General features: G+C 40.7%; 1 protein-coding gene across 1 annotated transcript; it reads left to right on the top strand.

Annotated features, from left to right (window-relative positions):
- The first annotated feature begins 1,117 nt into the window (after positions 1–1,117).
- Positions 1,118–16,312, top strand: Cldn1 (claudin 1). Its single transcript, NM_016674.4, has 4 exons — positions 1,118–1,553; positions 9,723–9,887; positions 12,030–12,114; positions 13,757–16,312. The coding sequence occupies exons 1-4, from the start codon at positions 1,331–1,333 to the stop codon at positions 13,917–13,919; spliced, it is 636 nt and encodes a 211-aa protein (NP_057883.1). The 5' UTR covers positions 1,118–1,330; the 3' UTR covers positions 13,920–16,312.
- The last annotated feature ends 743 nt before the right edge of the window (positions 16,313–17,055 follow it).

Raw genomic sequence — 17,055 nt, 5'->3', positions numbered from 1 at the left:
TGTTTTTACTAAATCCATAGAAGCCTCTCTTTCCACCGTACTCACACCACAGACAAAATAACAGCTGAGAAAACATTTTAATTATTCTCAACCACAATGTGGGCTTCTGTGTAGCAACAAGCAAGGAAGCTGTACAGACCCAGAGAGGACAGCAAGAGGCAGCCTAGGTCAAAGCCTGGGGAGATTACTGCCAGCTCCAAAGCCAGAGACTAAGTTCTACTAGGATGCATCCAAGTGTCTCTCTTTCTCCTGGAAGAGAATGTGGAGGAACTTGCTGAATTCCATCTGATAAGTCTTTGCTGGTCAGGCATCTCAGATAAGGAGTTACTATGCTAAGCAAATTGCTTTAAGGAAAAAGTGTATGTGTATGTGTATGTGTATGTGTATGTGTATGTGTATGTGTGTATATGTGTGTCTGTGTGTTTGTGCCCGTGCATGCATGCATTGGGTGTGTCAGATAGTGGACTGCATTTTCAAAAGGAAAATAAAAACCCAAAAGACAATATATATATATATGCAGTGGAAAGCACACAGATCTAAGAGTGTACTAGAAACCTGCCCTGAGGCACTCTCCGGTTAGCTCTTCTCTAATCTATAAAGTTTCAACATCTCTGAGACCCATGGGAGAAATGGGAGAAATCTAATGGAATGACCTTAAGGAACAGAAGGGAGCAGAGGGCCCCTAAAAGAGAAGGAACTATCAGACAAGAGGTGCCCAAGGGTGAAGGGAATATAGAAATATCGAGTTAGACACATTTCCTGAATAAAATACTGGGAATATACTAAAAAATGAAAATAGGTTTCTAGTTCCCCCCAGTTTTTCCATCTTTATGTGTTGTTTTTGCATTTACACAGATGAGGTAACTTTTATTATTAGTTAATTACGGAGTGAAATGAAGAAAATGCCTATCAAGTGCTAGGAGAGACACGAAGGGAAGAGGTTAGGGATGCCTGATTCTCTTCAGATGGTCCCCAGGTAGCCCACGGGGCATCATCATCCACCACGGAGCTGGCCTGCGAGGACCTTTGTGGGGATTCGGCCACGAAACCACCAGGGGGCGCTGCATGCCGGGAGGGGCGGAGCTGCTTTAAATCACAGCGCCGGGCGGTTCAGCGTCTCAGAGAACTCTGCCACTTCTCACTTCCAGACTCCACCACCGCCTACCCGGACCAGAAGCCAGGAGCCTCGCCCCGCAGCTGCACAGAGAGCAAGGGTATAGGCACTAACTTGTTTGCAGAGACCCCATCACCTTCGGGAGCTCAGGTGCGCACCTTGCAAACTCCACTTTCTGCATCTGCCACTGAGCCCGCGGGAGCCTCGGAAAGAGCCATGGCCAACGCGGGGCTGCAGCTGCTGGGTTTCATCCTGGCTTCTCTGGGATGGATCGGCTCCATCGTCAGCACTGCCCTGCCCCAGTGGAAGATTTACTCCTATGCTGGGGACAACATCGTGACCGCTCAGGCCATCTACGAGGGACTGTGGATGTCCTGCGTTTCGCAAAGCACCGGGCAGATACAGTGCAAAGTCTTCGACTCCTTGCTGAATCTGAACAGTGAGTGCACCCTCATCCTCCAACTCCCCACTCCCTATCCTTGGACTCTCCCCCACCCTCTCTACCCCCACTCCCCAGCCTTGGAGCCCTTGTCCTCTGTAGTAGCTTCATTCAGCCCAGAGGCTACCCTCGAAATTGGTCAAGGCTTTTCAGCATGTGCTCTGTCCTGATAAAGCAGAAAGAACCCAAGCCCTAGGTTAAAGCCCTAGATTTGCCTCTAACTCTCTACTTGGCACCTTCTGCCCTTTTAGGTGTGATTTTTTTTTTGTCTCAAATTCTAATCAAGGTGGGTGGAGATTGGGAGAATGAAGACCACTGTGGAACTTAGGTTCTTGGGCCTCTTCTGCACATTCATTCTAATAGGGTTTGAACAAGAAAACGGCACACTTTGGGTAGGTTTACAAGCGTTAACTAGATGATTCTGAAATATCAAATAAGAAACTTTCTGAGTTGTCTCATGGCATTTCCAACGCACAGCTAAGGTTTACTCTTTGGGTCTTTTGGTTTTCTACCTTGAAGAACCTCTTGAGATCCCCCCCCCCCCGCCCCCAAAGGATGGACTAGGATTTGCAGGAGAGTCAACTTGTGCGGTACAAGTTTAGAATAAGAAGGACTGGTGGCATCTGGGGAGTGGGTCACTGAAGAGAGCTCTTCTGAATAAACTCAGCAGCATGGCAGCAAGAGCGAAGGCACAGAAGGAGGCAGCCTGGTTGAGGTCACCATGTGGGAAGAAGTCTGTGAGGAAAAAGAAAGGCTATTCCCATGTTTTTCCTTCCGCAATGGAATCTCTATGTATTGATGCATTGGTCCTATATGTAAAGTGAGAAAGGCATGCATAGACAGGAGTATCTCTACTGATTCTGGGGAGACGGGTGATAAGATGTATTCGCCTTCACTTTTAGCTAAAACTTTTTTCAGGGCTTTGTCAGAAAGCCATTCAATTCCTACAGGGCATGTTCTCTTCCTGGAGAAATCACATTGGTTGTCCTGCCCTTTACCTCACAGGAGGAAGAGTTCCCTTAGCCTTTGCCTAAACAAAGCTACTCCACAGTCCCCTGGGAATGCTGCTGTGAACAGTGCTGGCATTGTCCCTGACCTATGAGAGTGGAGCTCTTCCTCCTTCCCAACAAAAGCACTTCACTTTACAGTTATGAGACCTGCCACAAATCAGCTTGACACTGTGAGAACCTGTAGAATGTACTCAGCTGGCATGGTTTTGTCTCCACATCTGGACTCCTCTATTAAAAGTAATCTATACATTTGGAAAGCATGTCCTATTTATTACCCTCCCCGGATACACTCAGACTGTTGACGATTGGGAACTAGTCCAGTGGAAAGAAAATGGTGCCAGGCATTTTCAGAACCATATTGTAGACCTGGCAGGTGAGATCTGCTACAGCAAGTCCAGAGAGGGCTTCCTATCAATTTTATTCCTCTAATCCAAATTCTTTATTTTATCAGGTCTAAGTTTCCCAAATGCCTGGATAGAATGATGGTCCATGCAGCAAATATTCAGATCGCTCCTACCCAGAATAATTCATTAAATGGTTGATTGTAATTTATTCCTTTTAAATATACTTATTATATTTCCTAAAACGGTGATAAACACATTGACTATCCTTCCATCACAAGGAGTGTTTAGAAGTGGCTTGTTTGTTGATTTGTTTTAGCGGAAAACAGCTTCCATCTTCTGTTCTGGTTAAAGCTACAGTTTATTCAAGATGGAGCCCAGCAGCCTCTCCACAAACCAATTCCCAGAAGCGTGAGCCTTGACTCACACTTCTCTCCCAGCTGAGCAGTGATTCAGTAGGTGCCTTTGGACCAGGCCCAGAAAACTTGTCTCTGTTTCTCCACCTGAGCCATGGTGTTCACGCCTACCTGATGTAGAGATCTGGTTGGTGATTCACTGGCTGGTTTTGGTATAGTACCATGACGCCTAGAGATGAAAAGGCTTATCTGTGTGTGTATGTGTGTGTGTCTCATGAAGTTTACCTCTCACAAGATGCTTTGAGGTAAGAGGCACAGCTATGGGTTTCCTAATATTGTACTCGTGAACTTTGCCCCAGAGCCCACTTCACCAAAGTATAAGATAGAAGAGTTTCAGTGTTTTGTAACCAGACCTCAAGGGCTACTTCTGTCATATCTGGTATCAGTTGTGAAAGGCACATGACCTTTACACAATATGTACAGTGAGTGCAGTATTATCACGTCCCACGAGAACCACTGGAAATAGCATAAAGAGGCCATACTGTACAGAGCTTTTGCCGAACAGTTTATAGAAATATAACAATAACTTCCTGGAAAAACAATAGCTACACTGTGAATTATAGCCCATAATAGCCCAGAACATTGCCAAGCCCCTGCTTGTGATCATTTAGAGTGACGATCCTTGCAGCTGAAATTTGGGCATACAAAGTACAGGAGTAAATACAGTTATGGTAGACATTTCTTTGTCTAATTCACACATCTCTCTTGGTTTTGATTCCATTCCCAGCATTGTGGAAAGCCAGCTGCCTGTTCCATGTACTTAGCTAATTGCTTCTTCTTGCTTCACTTTAATAACCAGCACGGTCCAAAGACAGGGCTTTCCTAGGAGGCTGCGTGTTGGGAGGTGTGAAGGCAGAGATGTAAGCATTTTTGTGGATTGCAGTTGTGAAGATTCGAGCAGCAGACAAATGGGAGGTTATGCTAGACTCTCTTTAAGTCTCATCTAGCCCTGAACTGCTGTAATTTGTGTATAAGCTACCCCAGCCTGTTGAACTTGCTCTGCATGAATTCACATGTGTGTAGGTGTGCTTAATGAGTATTGGTGGTTGTGAGGTTTCCCAGCACTCTTGCCATGATGTCAAGCTCAGCGGGGGAGCAAAATCCCTGACGGGGTATCTGTGCAGCACAGGCGGAGAGGTGGGTAACCACTCAGGCTTCTCCAGACTCCTTTCTGCTGCTAAATAGACAACATCCAGAAACGCCATGGGTGTGCAGAGTGGAACAAAAGTTAAACAAGAGCCAAAGTCTGAAATGAAAACGTGTGGAGTTCTTGTCCCAGTTTGTCCTGTCCAGGGAGAGCTACTTGCTCTCCATGGGATTCACAATTTGTAACGTAGGGCAGAGTAGGAGGAGTAGAGGGATGGATCAAAGGTCCACTGGCCTATTTAGCAAACCTGAGCTTGGCCCTATTCTTACTTGTTGGAATGCAGCAAAGGTCATTGGTAAGGCTTGTGACAACTTTGGTTGTCGCCAACTTCAGTGACTGAAGGAAAGAAGTTAAGTGGCATAATACAGGTTTTCTAGGTTACAGTGATGATCGTCACAGAAAAGGTTATTTGAGGTAGAGAATGAGTGGGAGAGTTTAAGGGGAGGAAAGGGAAGTGGAGAAAAGATGTAGTTAGAGTTTAATAAAAAAATAGTGTCACAGAAACGGTAATATACATTTAATAATGAAGCAACATAAAAATGAATAGTATGTTTTTTAAAAGAGATAGCAAAACATCTCAGGATACCCTGAGTAATGGTGATCCCTCATCCTCCAAGACATCGTGGACTGCTGACAGACCCATAGACACCGAGTCACACTTAGCCCACCAGCTCCAGCACCTGTAAAATAGAAATGCAACAATGAAGGCACCCGTGAAACTTTGCACACCGGCTAAAGAGATCGCCTTAATCATTGGAAATGGCACAGCGGTGCTCTCTAACAGTCTGAACAAGCTCATCTAGCTGTGGAAGAGAAAGGGCATTTCTGCTGTGGCCACACAACGGGCACTTATTTTGTCCCCGAGACCTTTTAGCACATATTATAATAAAGAAGAACTGTGTGAAGGCAGAAATACCATCAAAATCTGGCTTGTTCATGGTATATATGACATAGGGTAGGAATGGGAATGGCCTGTAGTCTGGGGCATGCACAGTGCCAGGAATTTTATGGCGATTCTCCTGTTTGGAGAACATGTCTTTAAAGTTTGGAGCGGGGGAAAAAAATCCCCTACCTGTCTATACTTGTCTTTGCAAACTTTGATTAAAATAACTGTAGTAGAAGGATACTGTCTAACTCATTTCTTGTCTTATAAGTAGAGATCTTTGTAAGTATTTTTTTAATTATACTTTCATGTTGAGAGTGATGAGAACTCCTTAGGGGGTCTTTAAGCTGCAGATTTTCACTCTGCCTGAGCTTTATTAAAAGGCTGCCTTCCTGTTTACTGCTGGATAACTTTCAGAAACAATAATGTAACTTCTGCAGTATTTGCTAACTCCTTTCTCCACACACAGCTTTGGTTATAATGTTATAAAACTAGCTAAAAATTTAAAGACATGAGAAAAAAATGTAAGTGTTTCTAGGGGTGGTGCAAGAGTAAATAGACATATCTCTGCTCCAAATATTATTTTGTAGCATTTATGCTTCACTATCAATTTCTGTGCTCTGCCTTCCTCATTCTGCTGAGAAAGAACGAAGAGAAAACCCATCACAAGAGTTCATTGAATACACAACGTTTAAAACTGCTATCAGGTTAAGGGAAAATTGCAGCCCCCCCCCACACTTTTGCATATATTTCTAGCATTATGTAACACATTTAAGGCCAGGTTTATGTAGCAAAACTTTAGCATCAGGAGCCTCTCAAAGGAGGTGTTTGTCTGATAAGTATTATTTCAAAGATGTAGCTAAAAATATAAATAAATAAATAAATAAATAAATAAACAAACAAACAAACAAACCTAGTTAAACACAAGTATGTGCTTTTCCTCTCACATTATTGCCAGTTTTGAGGAGCAAGCATCCCTCTGGTGCAGGCTCACCAAGAACACATTGAATGACACAGAGGCAGGGTCAGCGAGTATGAGCAGTGCTTCCGACTGATACCACTCCAGTGCAGCCATCCAGCAGCTCAGGAGTAGACAGTCCATGACTCTGACTCGAATTGCTTCCACAAGATCTTTATTGGAAAAAACGAAGCTGGTCCAGATGAAAGCTCTGGTTTAGAACTAATCTTTACCGTAAAAGCATCACAAAGAGTAGTTTCTTAGTCTGACTTATTATCCATCATTACATGTGCTCAGCTAGTAAGTTTTCTCACTGTTTCAATTGGCCACCATTGTCTATGGTGTACAGGAAAGCTTGCATTATTTTGTACACTCCCTGCACATGTCATTATGGTTAGCCATTGTCCAATGTCTCCACTTGATGCCAGTCTAATATAAAGCAGAAGCTAATTCATAAACAGTGGCTTCCAGGTGTAAATGGAAAATGTTGCTTGTCAAAACAACATTCTTATTCTGTACTGCCTTACCATGTTTTGAAATAGAAATAAGGCTCCGAGTCTCTATGATTTTGAGGTTACAAAGTATATTGTCCATTGACTTCAGGTCTGTGTGTTAGACAAATGACACTGTTCTATAAGGAAATGAAGCATTGTAGTGTTGTTAGCAAGCATGTGACAGAACATCTGTTATTTCTCCTTAACTTTGAAAAAGTAATAACTAAGAAAGGAAAGACATGAAACACAAATGCCTTATTCATAATTTAAAGTTGAAAATATTGTGAATATTTGGTGATTGTCAGTGAGTAGAGATGACACATCCATAGGCTATACCTGGGAGCTCCTTTTTAAACCTGATTTATGAGTCTGGTGTTCAGAAGATTCCTGAAGGATGCCCTGTGTACCATGTTCAGACTTGTGTGTGGTGCTAGTGGCCTATGTTTTGACTTCATGAGTGGATTGGAATGACTATTATATAAACTAAGTCTAAGGGAAACTGTATAACAAGAACAACATCCAGAGAGATCAAAGACACCAACAGACGTCATTCATAGAGAGCCGATGAATGAATTGTAATAAAATAAAGAGAAGGTGTCTAAGACAGAAGAGGCTATATATATGTTTGTTAAGGGCTACCATATCATTAATGCTTTCTAATTATATTGTGTTCTCCACTAACAGTAAACTCAGGTCACTCTGCCTCAGAATGCTCCAATGACTTCTCATTACACTTGGAGTAGACTATGAACTCCTGACCCTGCCTACAAAGCTATAATGTATGTGTGTGTGTGTGTGTGTGTGTGTGTGTGTGTGTATAGTGTGTATATGTATTGTAATGTGTATATGTATATTTATGTACATATGTATTCCTATGTATATATGTATATGGGAATCAGTATGGGTATGTGTGTGTGTATATCTATATATCTATATATCTATATCCATATATATGTATATGTATGCCTCCTGCCAACCTAAATTTACTTTATTTCACTTCCTACCATTTGTCATTTATCTATTAGGTAGCCAGTTGGCCCATTTTACTCGGGATCCACGACTTTCTTAGGATGCTAGACTTTTTACTTAAAATACGAAGCATCCTTAGCAAACAGGCAAGAATGAATGGTCACACTCTCCTCCAGGCACATAGATCTCATCATTGCCTGCAGCATCTTTCCAAAATGGTTTCTATCTAAGCAAAACATCAAATCTGTTTTGTAAGAACATAATTATTTAGTTGTTTATTTTCCTAAGAAATAACATGTACTGTTCAAAATACTGTTGATAACTCAGAAGGAAGTGTACACCTTAACTGGGAGTCCTTGGGACTTTCCTCTTTAAACCACAGCATGGTTGGTGACTCCAAGGAAAGTTTTCTAATGGTCACATGAGCAGCTTCCGTTCCTAGTAAAGCCATGGGCCATGGAACATGGCTCTGATCCAGTAGTTCCTTCCTTACCCTGGAACCTTGTAATGAGTGTGCAAGAGAGGTGTGTCTATATATTCTTGTTGCACACTTATAAACAAAAGAGTATGCCAAAAGAGAGAGTGTACCATTTTAGTATTTTGATGAAAGAGTAAAAATTGCTTCCAAATATCATGGAATGCTGTGAAAATACATTTGATACTGCTTAGAAAGACGTTGTGTGATTCTGTCATGGACTGTAATAACAAGGATAGAAATGGTTGTAAGTTAAAATGTAGTGGCATTCCAGAGAAGTTTGTTTTGAATTGAGATTGGTAACTTAACTTCTCAATTTTGAACATGTGAGACTAACCCTGTGTACCTACTAAATATTGAGAAGACCATCATCTAGTCACTCCTGAAGACCAGGAAGGAGCAAATTGTTCTAACTCCCTGCATAGAGATGGTCACCCTTATATTTTACAAAATACAAGCATGGTTCCAAATAGTAGGTAATTTTCTCAAGATCCTAATAGCTTGCAGTGTAAATGTTTCCATACAAAAAAAACGTCCACTTCACTTATTAAGAGTGTGGTATAGTGATGTTCAGTTGAAAGGGGAAATTAATTTATAATTTAAACATCTTCTAAGTAGGGTTCCAGCACACACACACACACACACACACACACACACACACACACACACACTATTCTTTTACCATAATGTTGGCTTTTATTCCTTAGGAAACACACTGTCACAGTCTCTCAAATCTCATCCTGTCTCTGGTGATAATTTAACACAACACAGATAAGAAAGAGGCTTTTAGAAAATTTGCAGAAACCTTAGAAATGCGAGCTGGGGTTATCCCTAACATTATGTAGTATGCTTTTGTGGTTTTAAAAACTGGTACTATCTCCTATGAATCTACTGCTATGTTCCAAGTTATCTTCTTAAATTTTTGCCTTAACTTAAAAATCTAGAAAGTTGTACCCTTCCCCTACTCAACCTCGTGTAACTAGGGATACAATATTACTTATCTAGCCGTGGTCACCCCTGAAAACCTCATTTGCTTGTCCATAGTCACTTGTTTCTGAAGCCTAGAGAATGTAGTCTAAAACTAGTGACTAGTACTAAATATGTATTTTAAGCCAGAGTTACAAATGATGACCATTAAGGATAATATGTGTGACTGTTAGTTCAGACTCTAACTACCCAATGGTAATGGTTACATATTCAGCTCAGTGAGACCTATTCAACTGATTCATTAATAACTTTCCAGTTGATTTTGGACTTCATAACTAAAGTAGCAGCCATCCTTGACTCTCGGTTTGCATCCTCCTAGCAACCGTCCCAGTGGCTACGGCAGAAATGTCACTAGAGTTCATTTTCCTTTGGGCACCTTGTTCACTTTTATCCCTTCCCCCCTAAATACAATAACGTATCTCATCTCCCACCACTGTGCTGTGACTGCTCCAGGCATGGTTTTGACATGTCCTGAATCTTTCCCACCAGGTACTTTGCAGGCAACCCGAGCCTTGATGGTAATTGGCATCCTGCTGGGGCTGATCGCAATCTTTGTGTCCACCATTGGCATGAAGTGCATGAGGTGCCTGGAAGATGATGAGGTGCAGAAGATGTGGATGGCTGTCATTGGGGGCATAATATTTTTAATTTCAGGTAAGAGAGGCTCCTCCTTCTCCCTTGTCTACTTTTCACAAAAGAGTGTGGTTTGAAATCAAGGTTTCTAACTTTTAGCTTCTTTGGTTTATATTCTATTCACTGAATCTGAAACTTTAAAAAAATATTCTACCATCTGAAGACATGAGCCTTATATTCAGTTGGCTTTCATCTTCTCACTAAGAACCAGTGGGAATTTGACCTCTGTACACTTCTGTCAAGTACAACCATGAAGGGCTCAAGTACCTACTAGTCTCTTGGCCCAGTCTATTCAGATTCAGAAGATATTTTGATACTTAGCCAAAGAGTCTGAACCAATTTGATGTGATTCAGAAAATGCTATTTGGGTGTGATGGTTCATGGCTGTGATCCTAGCATAAGAAAGATGAGTACAGGGAAACGTGGAGTTCAAGGCCAGCCTCAAGAAAATAAACATAATATGTGAATGGTATTGGATTGGGAAAGATGGGATTGGACCTAGTGGAGAAAACTGGAAGGAGGTAACGTTGTAGATAGGCAGAGCTAATTTCACAACAAACACTATGTACCCATGGACCAGAGAAAAGATAATTTAGTATGAGTACGCTTGGAATATTAACAAGGTAGGCTATAAAGTTAGCTGAGCTAAGGAAGAAAACAGAACAGAAAGAAAGGGATTTGAAAGCTTCTGACAACGTAGGCTGGGTGTTGCAGGGAAGAAACATTACAAGGATTGCATCAAAGGCTGTAGTGTCACGCCACACCCATCCTCACGACTCTCACAAGTGCTATAGGCATGTATCTGGGGTGGCTTCAGAAGTCTGCTTAACCAGTTCAAGAGCATATGTATGATCAGTTTGCATGGTCAACTAGAATGATTTTTTGGTACCGTCAAGTACTATAAAAGAAGTTATTTGTTTTGGATTTGTCAGTTTTCCGAACAGTTATTATATAAATTGTGGTATTTTGAAATATATATATATATATATATATATATATATATATATATATATATATATATATATATATATACAATAAATTAGAATATATACAATAAATTATATATATGTATACAATAAATTAGAATGATTAATATATGTTTTTGTCAGATACTCTTTTTGGGGAATAATACTTTATATCCACTCTCCAGCATTTTTTTCTTTATTTCTTTTCTTTTCACTTTTTTGGGGAGGGTAGTTTTAAGATAGGGTTTCTCTGTGTAGCCCAGGACATCCTAAAACTCATTCTGTATTCCAGGTTTGCTTCAAACTAGCAGAGATCTGCCTGTCTCTGCCCTCCAAGTGCTGGGATTAAAAATGTGTCCCACCATTCCCTGGGTGCTTTCTAGCATTATTAAGGACTCCCTGGCCACTATATTGCACAAGAAACCTCTTGATCTTATCTTGCTTTCTACTTGAAAGTTTGCATGTTTTGACAAACATCTCTAAGGATAAAAATAAGTGTTGTAATTTAGACATCAGAGAGATGTTGAATGAGTGATGATGACCAATTCATTTCCTTTCATTACTGAATACAAAAATACCATGTACAGTTGAGTTCCATTGCACAAATCAACCCAGAGTGTCACCTTACTCAGCAGATGATCCCATTGTTAGGGGTTGCCTTAGACCTTGGGGAGGAGGAATCAGAATGCTCTACTCCCTGTGCTACTTAGCTATCTCTGGTTTTGCTACTTGACAAGAAAGTAAAACTTGATTTTGGGTTTTTCAAGAAGAATGCAGGAAGACTTTTATCTTACATTTTGTAAGCAGTTCTCTGCTGATATGAACATTTTGTTTTTCAAAAGTAATTTCATACACTAAACTACAGTACTGCAAACCATTGACAGAGATTTTGAATAAGATGGATCTATCCGACCCTTTCCGAGTACCAGTATTTGTGCCAGTGGCCTTGGACTATAAATAAATAAGATGTCATAAACAGCATAATCTAGACCCAACTTCAATCTAATATCTTTGTAATTCCTTGCAGAACGGTTGGCATAAATCATATCTAAGTCAAATTGATTTCCATAATAATAAAATAAAATGTCAGCACTGTCGATGAGATTCAATTCTTATAGAATACAATTAGGTTTAATAGTCTGTGTTTTTGTGCTCAGTGTTCCATAGTGATTAATGACCTTGCTTTGAATTTCTGTAGGTCTGGCGACATTAGTGGCCACAGCATGGTATGGAAACAGAATTGTTCAAGAATTCTATGACCCCTTGACCCCCATCAATGCCAGGTAATTCTAGTCATGCATAAAATAGTTCATTCTCTGAGAAAACAACCCTTTTTGTGTTCCGCAGACTCCTGCCAGGGCCTTAGTTTCTCAGATTTGCTTTCAAGAATTGTATGGAAATTCATGTCACACTTGCAAATAATTTAAATGACCTGTGACTCATGTTAAAATGAATTGGATAATTGCTTTAACAGCCGGTACTGATGAAAAAAATGCACTTCAAAGGAGAAATGTTCTAAACTGGATTCTAGCCAACAATTTATCACATCTTCTTTTATTTATTCCCCCAATATGAACAAAAATGCTAATGTGTTGGACATCTTTTTCCTGGACTATATCCCGATGTTTCCATATCTGCTACTTGTGATTTTTCAGAAATAAAATACAGGTTCATGAGTTACTGAAAAAACTTTTACCTCCATAGTGGTTAACAAACAATGCTACATTCCCCATAATTTCCATATGAAACCATGATGTATCTAGGACATTTAAAAGTCACTTTATAATTTTGTCTTCCTGTCTTAAAAAAAACAAAAAACAAAACAAAACAAAACAATTCTCTTCCATTATAACCATAAAATGGACTTGACAAAGGTCACCTTTCTTAACAGTTCAAGTTTTACAAGTTCAGGACCTGAGTCTGGGCTCTCAGGTAACAATGCTCTTTGATCAGCAACAGGACTTACTGTCTCATCGTCTTCCCATCTTTAAAGTTTAATAACTACATTCAAAGCTAGAATGTTAAGACATAATTACTGTTTGTGAGTGCTAGGTAGAGTGAATGAAAAATCCCAGTGTTTGCAGAGATAAGTGTGTGCCTTCTTATACAGTCACCCACATACAGAACATAGGCTGCAGTGGTTGCTGGAGTCTCGCCCGTCCTGTGAGATGTATAATGTAGAGACAGAAACGGCTGGAGGTCCAGTGGGCCACATTTGCTGCAGAGTAATAACATTAGGAGTGCTTGAGCAAGCATTTTATAAATTGCCAGGCTCTGTGGCCTTGTCATCATAGAATGGCACATGGCCCTGAACACCCTCCAGGGAAGCAAGTGGGACAATCTGCTTCCAAGAGAGGAAACTATAGCTGAGAGGCAAAGCTGCCAGTTCAGAACTGCAGCAGCTGAACTTGAGTCTGGACTCAAGCCTTGGGACTTGTACAGCCAGCCGTTTTCTCTGTTTGAGGTCCATAGTCAACCACAGACTCCTCATCCCAGGAAGGTGGGAGTCAGCCATGTGATATGCAGATGTCTGTCTTCCAAATGATAGATATTTTATTTTAACTAGGTTCGTGGATGGGTAACCATTCTTGTTACAGAAATGATTACTATTTGATGGTAGCTGACTTTGTAAGTGGCAGCCTAGGACTCTGGCCTGGTCCTCATTTCTCAAGTGCCTACACATCTTTTCCAAGCCTCCTTTGCTTGGAAAGGTCTTTGGAAATATTTGTGTAATTAAACTGGTATATTGCATGTCCTATTACCAATGTGCTGTTACAAATTATCGATAATTACAATGTAAACATTATTTTATGTATGTGCTCACAAACATCTGTAGCTAATGAAGAATTGTGGGGATATATATATATAATTTTTTTTCTCTTGCCAATGGTCCTCATAGCAGCCTGTTGCTGTCTTTTCTTTCAGGTATGAATTTGGCCAGGCCCTCTTTACTGGCTGGGCCGCTGCCTCCCTCTGCCTTCTGGGAGGTGTCCTACTTTCCTGCTCCTGTCCCCGGAAAACAACCTCTTACCCAACACCACGGCCTTATCCCAAGCCAACACCTTCTAGTGGGAAAGACTATGTGTGACAGAGGCAAAGGAAGAGATCTTCCTGGAGCAAATACAAAATGGACATTGAACCTAGGATTGACATTAACGCCTTAGACTGTTGATGATGGTTATCGGAACTGTGGTAGAACAGAAGGAAGCATATTTTTATACATCCCCATGGCTATGCAGGCCTTGGCTGTACCTTACCATCTTCCCTGAGCACAGGAGGGAAGGCTTTTGCCTGTGAACTGCTGCTTCCCTCTGAGAAATCACACTCAAACGGGGATAAGGTGCTCCTTGCATGTGTATAGATATGTACAGATACATAGTTTCTATTAAAAATAGACAAGTTACAAATCCCTTATTCTCCTCATACTGTACCAGCACACTTTAAATGACTCTACAATATATACAATTATGTTTTGATTAAATAAGCCTTTTTGATGTATTATTCCTTTTTCTCTATGAACATATGTGATCAGTCAAATATCACCCCTTTGATCAGCATTTAGTAACTTTGCCATAAGACCAGACTTCCTTATGAACTCAGACTGTGTTCTTTTTAACCCCATGTGTCTTCTTTACATCAAAATATTTAATTTTTTTACTCTGAAACACACTTTTTCAGACTGTTACTCTGAGGTTTGATTCTAACTCCCAAATCTAATAATGAATTTGGAGCCCACATTTTGAAGCGTAAAACCAGTAAGAATCCCATAGTCCTCCTGTTTCTGAGCTGTGGTGACCAACATTCTAGTCAGATGATGTTTTCCCGATGACCTTTCTGGACGGTCTTTGCACTTTGGTCTGGAGCTGTCTTGTTTGCTTTAAAAATATTTGTTTCCCTGAGTGGCTGTGCTGCTAACCCTGTTGTTGAAACAGTTTTATTGCCTGCATTTTTTAGGTACTTATTTTCCATCCCAGATCCTGCAAACTGTGCTTCTCCTCTCCCCCCACCCCAGCTGTCTAGTTTCCCCACATATAATTATCTGACAGTTTAGCTCTTTTCAGATAGGTGTGGTCTGTTTATCTACACAAACTGCTAGACTTGCCAGAGTGGTAATCTAGTGACAAATATTCCCTAGGTAGCCGTGAACAATTTACAATCTTTATACCTCGTTTTCCCATCTGTCAAATTGAGATAATTATACTTAAGCAGCTGGTAGAGGTAATGTGAGTATTAATTAGTTGATATGACTCTCATTCTTTGAACATGAAATATGCCTAAGTAGTGTTTTTCCTTGCTCAATTAGCAGTTTTGAAGACACTGAATAAGATCTATGCACATGCCTTCAACTGTTCTGTATCTCTCTTTGTCATGAGTTGATTTCCTCCCATCCAGCTGTGCATGGCCTCTTGTTGGTGCTGTTTTGTTTTGACCAGTGCTCTTAATATACTCTCATCCATAGGAAAGGCCCTTCAGCAGAGCAAGGTTTTGTAATACAAAGGGTGTTGCCATTGACATTGGTAGACCTGGATTTGCATCTTGGTGCTATCACTTAATTAGTGAGCTTGGGCAAAGGCACTTGGTTGCCCTACATGTATTGCTACATCTAGACAACGGGTTCATTAACTCTTGTCCTGCCTATGTTGCATGAGTCAAGAGGGGGCACAGGCTAACATGGTTTTATATTGGAAAACATGTTACTCTACAAATTAATGGCTTTTGTGTTTATTTTTTCAAACAACTGGAAAGAGAAAAATGTTAAGTGAGTTTCATTCCTTAAGAACTCTCTCAAATGAGGAGTTCCTAAAGCTTACTAAGTTAAACTGATCTTAAGTCTTTAAGGCTTTTGGTTGGGAGTCAGTGTTTCAGCCTATGGTCCAAACTGGCCAAGAGCCCCTATGTCACTCAAAGATCCTTCTTCCTCAACCTCCCAACTGTTAAGATGAGAGGCATGAACCCTTCCTACTGTTACACCCTAGTTTCAGTTGTTTGGCCTGGAACTTCTGTTGCTAAGCAAATGTAATGGTGAAAGTCTATGTATACTCTAAAAGCAAATGAAGTGCTCTTTGTGAAGTGATACTTTCAAAATTAAATGGAAGCTGACAGTTATAGGAGAGGTTAAGAATTATAATTCATGGTAAAACCACATGGATGAAGTTATAGACAGAATGGAGTCTTATGTGAATTTGTACTATGTAAGTTTTACTATATTTGTGTGTGTAAAGTAATCATGCAAAGATGTTTTGCCACAGAATCTGTGCTTAATATGTAATGTAAATGCATAGAAATGATACTTGCCAAACTACACAAATCTATATATTCTAAAATAATCCCATAGAAATCTTACATCAGAACTTACCTAGTTTTGATATTTTTATACCCTACTACCAAAGCTGGAAAGAGATCAGTTGATATCTGGGGGCTGCAATGGGAATTTGTACAAAGCACTACTCTTTTTCAATAAATTGTTTTTTAATTAATAAAGAAGAGCTTCCTGGCCTGTTTTCTAATCATGGAGATCAAGGCTGTTAATGTGTGCAAGAGAGGAATACATGAGATAGGGTCCTGCTTAGAGGTTACTGGAGAAGTTGGGGTTCCCTCTTGGGGGGGTCTTAGTCTCATTAGTAAAATAATCTAGAAGGAGATCTGGAAGAGCATTTTGTTTGTTTGTTTGTGAGGAAAACAATTAGCCAGACAAACTGCAAATCTTTACAGTTGCCAGGAAGAGAGAGGAGGAGAAGAAGTACTAAGCCTTTAAGGAAGCAGACAGGCTAAGTCAATGATGGAGGTCAGCAAGCAGTCACATGACCGATTAGCAGCTACACTGCCAAAGAGGATGGGGGCTTCAGGGAAAGAGTGCCAAATCCCAGAGTGCCCTAGAATGAGTCAGAAAAGTGGGCAGACCACACCAGTGCTATATGCTGCAGGCCCCGCAAGCTCCTACGTAGGGAAGGTGTTGCTGAGGCTAAGTACACACGCTCATTGAAGGAATAATTATTCCTCCCATCTCCATTGCATGCCCTTAAGTGAATCATCTTCCCTGAGGGGTGGTCTCTAGGCAAGGTGACAGCTAGTCTCAATTGGATTAACTTTTAAGGGAGGAGACAATGGGATGTAATGTTCTAATCTTTGGAGCAGATCTGAATGCCATATCTCCACCCTGGCCCAGAAATAGATTCTGGTCTTTTGCACAGGGAGCAAGAACTTTCCCTTAATGGACCTCAAAA

This window comes from Mus musculus, chromosome 16 (genome assembly GCF_000001635.26).
Source record: "Mus musculus strain C57BL/6J chromosome 16, GRCm38.p6 C57BL/6J".
NCBI classification, from domain to species: domain Eukaryota; kingdom Metazoa; phylum Chordata; class Mammalia; order Rodentia; family Muridae; genus Mus; species Mus musculus.
The sequence above is the reverse complement of the archived record's forward strand: the minus strand, read 5'-3'. Positions and strand labels throughout refer to the sequence as shown.